This window comes from Setaria viridis, chromosome 1, assembly GCF_005286985.2.
Source record: "Setaria viridis chromosome 1, Setaria_viridis_v4.0, whole genome shotgun sequence".
In the NCBI taxonomy this organism is placed as follows: Eukaryota; Viridiplantae; Streptophyta; class Magnoliopsida; order Poales; family Poaceae; genus Setaria; species Setaria viridis.
This window is the reverse complement of record NC_048263.2, coordinates 25,478,484-25,481,431: the sequence shown is the minus strand read 5'-3', so window position 1 is coordinate 25,481,431 and position 2,948 is coordinate 25,478,484. Positions and strand designations below refer to the sequence as shown.

Below are 2,948 nucleotides of genomic sequence, written 5' to 3'. Positions count from 1 at the left end.
AGCATGTTATTGAAGGAAATTTCTAACGTTGCATTCGGTATTTTGGAATGTTACAACAGACTTCGTGTTCGATTGAAAAGAGATTGAATGTTACATGCAACATCGTATACATGTTGCAGTGGGAGTTTTTTGGGTGAGGCCACTGTCCGATGCTACGCTCGGATGTCGGACGTCCAGGCGCTAGCAAGTCCGTAACAAAAATAATTGGCTTACATGGACACCTGCAAATGGAATTTGGCCCAACCCTACTAAGCCCCTATTTGGACACTAGGGGTTAAACTTTAGCCCCTCTCACATCGGATGTTTAGATATTAATTAAGATTATTAAATATAAGCTAATTATAAAACTAATTGCACAGATGGAGGCTAATTCGCGAGACGAATCTATTAAGCCTAATTAGTCCATGATTTGACAATGTGATGCTACAGTAACTATTTACTAATGATGAATTAATTAAGCTTAATAGATTCATGTGCCCAATTAAACTAGAGCTTTCGCTAAACTTTGGCTCGGATCAAACACGCTCTAAATGAGACCGGGCTAAAAAATATAGAAATCGATTCACGTTGGGTCTTTGCTTGCCTTCTCCGTTCTCTGATAGCCGCCGTGGCCATTCTCGCCGTCCCGCACATCTGGCCGGCTGCGCCTTCTCCCTTCACGGTGGAGAGATCCCGGCGGCCGCACGATCTATTTGGACAACTTCACATCTTAGTTATCGAATCGAATCTCTCAGACCTGGCTCGCTACCTCCGGAAGGAGTTGGTGAGCTCGACGGAGCTGAAGGACCCCAGGTTCTTGTATGGCCCCGGCGAGAGACCGTCGTCGACGTCGCCCATCTGCCGCCTCGCATCCACGGCGGTCCGCCGCCTGCTGTCCCACACCTTGTACGCCCCGAACGCAGCCGCGCCAACCACCGCGGCGACGCCGACGGCGAGCAGCACCGCCTTGACCCTGCTCGCGCCGCTCCGCCCGCGCGCGGCTGCCTCGTCCTCCAGGCTCCTGACCTTGAAGTAGCCCACCTTCCTCTCGTCGCCCTCCACCAGCAGCTGCGCCGGGTAGTCCATGAGGTAGCAGTACCCTGTCCCGTTGCTGTACACCGCGCCCCAGCAGCTGCAGTTGCGCTCGCACCGCGCCTCGCAGTCCGCCGCCGACGCCGCGCGCTCGAACCCAAGCAGCTCCTTGTTCACCGGCTCCACGCCCTGCCGCCGCACCGCCCGGTACAGCCCGCCGACCTCCCCACCCGTGGTGCCGCACAGGTTGCCCCCGACGGAGGCCGCCGGGGCGGCGGCCGTGGCGCATCCCGAACCGTCGGTCGCGTTGGCCAGGCACTCGCACCGGCCGCTTGGCTGCGCCCTACAGACGCTGTAGGCGCCGCAGGTGGTGGGCAGCTCGCACGGCTCGGTGATGGCGGTGTAGTCGAGGGCCCACCGGGTGCCGTCCAAGTAGTAGGCGCGGAGGTTGCCGTCGGGCTCCAGGGTCATGCGGCGGAACGCGCGGACGCCGCGGTTGAAGGTGTCGAATGAGAGCACGTCGGCGGGCGGGCCCTCCTTCTGGTACATGGCGAGGAAGCCGTCGGGCTCCACGCGCGCGTACGTCGGCCCGCCGCCGGCCACGATCTGGGCCTTGGCCTCCAGCGCCGTGTGCTTGAAGTACATGGCGGCGGCGACGCCGCTCGACGACGGCGGCGGCGGCTCGATGTACAGACCGAAGTAGTTGCTCCCCAGCCGCATGGCGAAGCGCCGGTCGAAGGTGTAGAGCGCCGCCGCGGAGGTGAAGTTCTGGCCCTGGACGATGGTCTCCGACGGGTAGTCGAAGCTCTGCCACACCACATCCGCTGAGCTGCCGCTAGCGCTTTGGATTTGGAGGTTGGACGTGTTGAGGAGGAGGACGCGGTCGCCGGCCGAGGCAGAGGCGGCGGCGGTGGACCAGAGCACCTTGTTGACCGCGTGGTCGGTGAGGACGAGGCCGCCATCGAAGGAGAGGGAGGCGGCCGCGGACCAGGGCGCGGGGCGGTCGGGAATGGCGCGCCAGAGCGGGAACGCCGACGGGAGGTGGAGGACGGCGAGGTCCAGCATGGTGGTGTTGACGCGGAGGAAGCCGAGCGCGAAGGCGCCGGTGGGGTCGCTGAGTACCGGCTGGAACTGCGAGTAGGACTGGTCGTGGGTTACCGAGAAGCCTCGCCGCAGCTCCTTCGCTGTTGCCGCCGCACCCTCGCCGGCGGCGGCGACAAAAGAAGCCATCAGCGCTGCCGCTGCCACGCACAGCACCAGTACAAGATTAATCCTTGCCATCACTGCTTCCATGTTGACCTTGTTGATCTGTAATCACAAGCTTGGATTCTTGAAAAGTTGATGAATTTAAGAGAAGAGCTGACAGCATAAGGCGGTGGCTGGTGGTGGACAAAGATCATCAGTCATCAGTGACGGACGAGCAGGAGCAGACAAAGAGCCCGGAATATTTATGATTCGTCCGTGGCGATGGTGGGGGTGCCCGCTGCGAGCTACACCAGGGAGTGAGAGTGATGCGCAGCATCATCAGCATGGCCGTGTGTGCGGATGGGGAGTTTGGTCAATGCGCATTGAGCACCGAGCACACCGAATAGATTACTGCTGGACTCTTCCTCTCCATGAGATTACGATCGGCAACTCTGAATTGTATATTCCGGTTGCCTACTTGCAGTTGGAAAGCGGAACTCTTCCACCGATTACAAGATAAATAAGGCGCTCAAGGAGTGATCAAGAGTCCAATCCATGTGGGATGGACTTGCCCACCTGGGCAGTGGCTCGCCTACTATATTTGGTGAAGTCACCCCTTTTCCACTCCAGTCCTCTTCCTGTACACCCCTGATCTAAATATGGCTCATTTTAGTTTCGTGACCGTTTGGCTGGCTGAATCAGTTCCGATTCTTGTTTGAATAACTAAAAACGCTGCCAAACGGTCACAGAAG

At 58.8% G+C, this 2,948-nt stretch overlaps 1 protein-coding gene across 1 annotated transcript; it reads right to left on the bottom strand.

Annotated features, from left to right (window-relative positions):
* Positions 1-303: 303 nt before the first annotated feature.
* LOC117855156 (PAN domain-containing protein At5g03700) lies at positions 304-2,734 on the bottom strand. The gene has a single exon (XM_072293240.1). The coding sequence runs from the start codon at positions 2,302-2,304 to the stop codon at positions 745-747; it is 1,560 nt and encodes a 519-aa protein (XP_072149341.1). The 5' UTR covers positions 2,305-2,734; the 3' UTR covers positions 304-744.
* Positions 2,735-2,948: the final 214 nt, after the last annotated feature.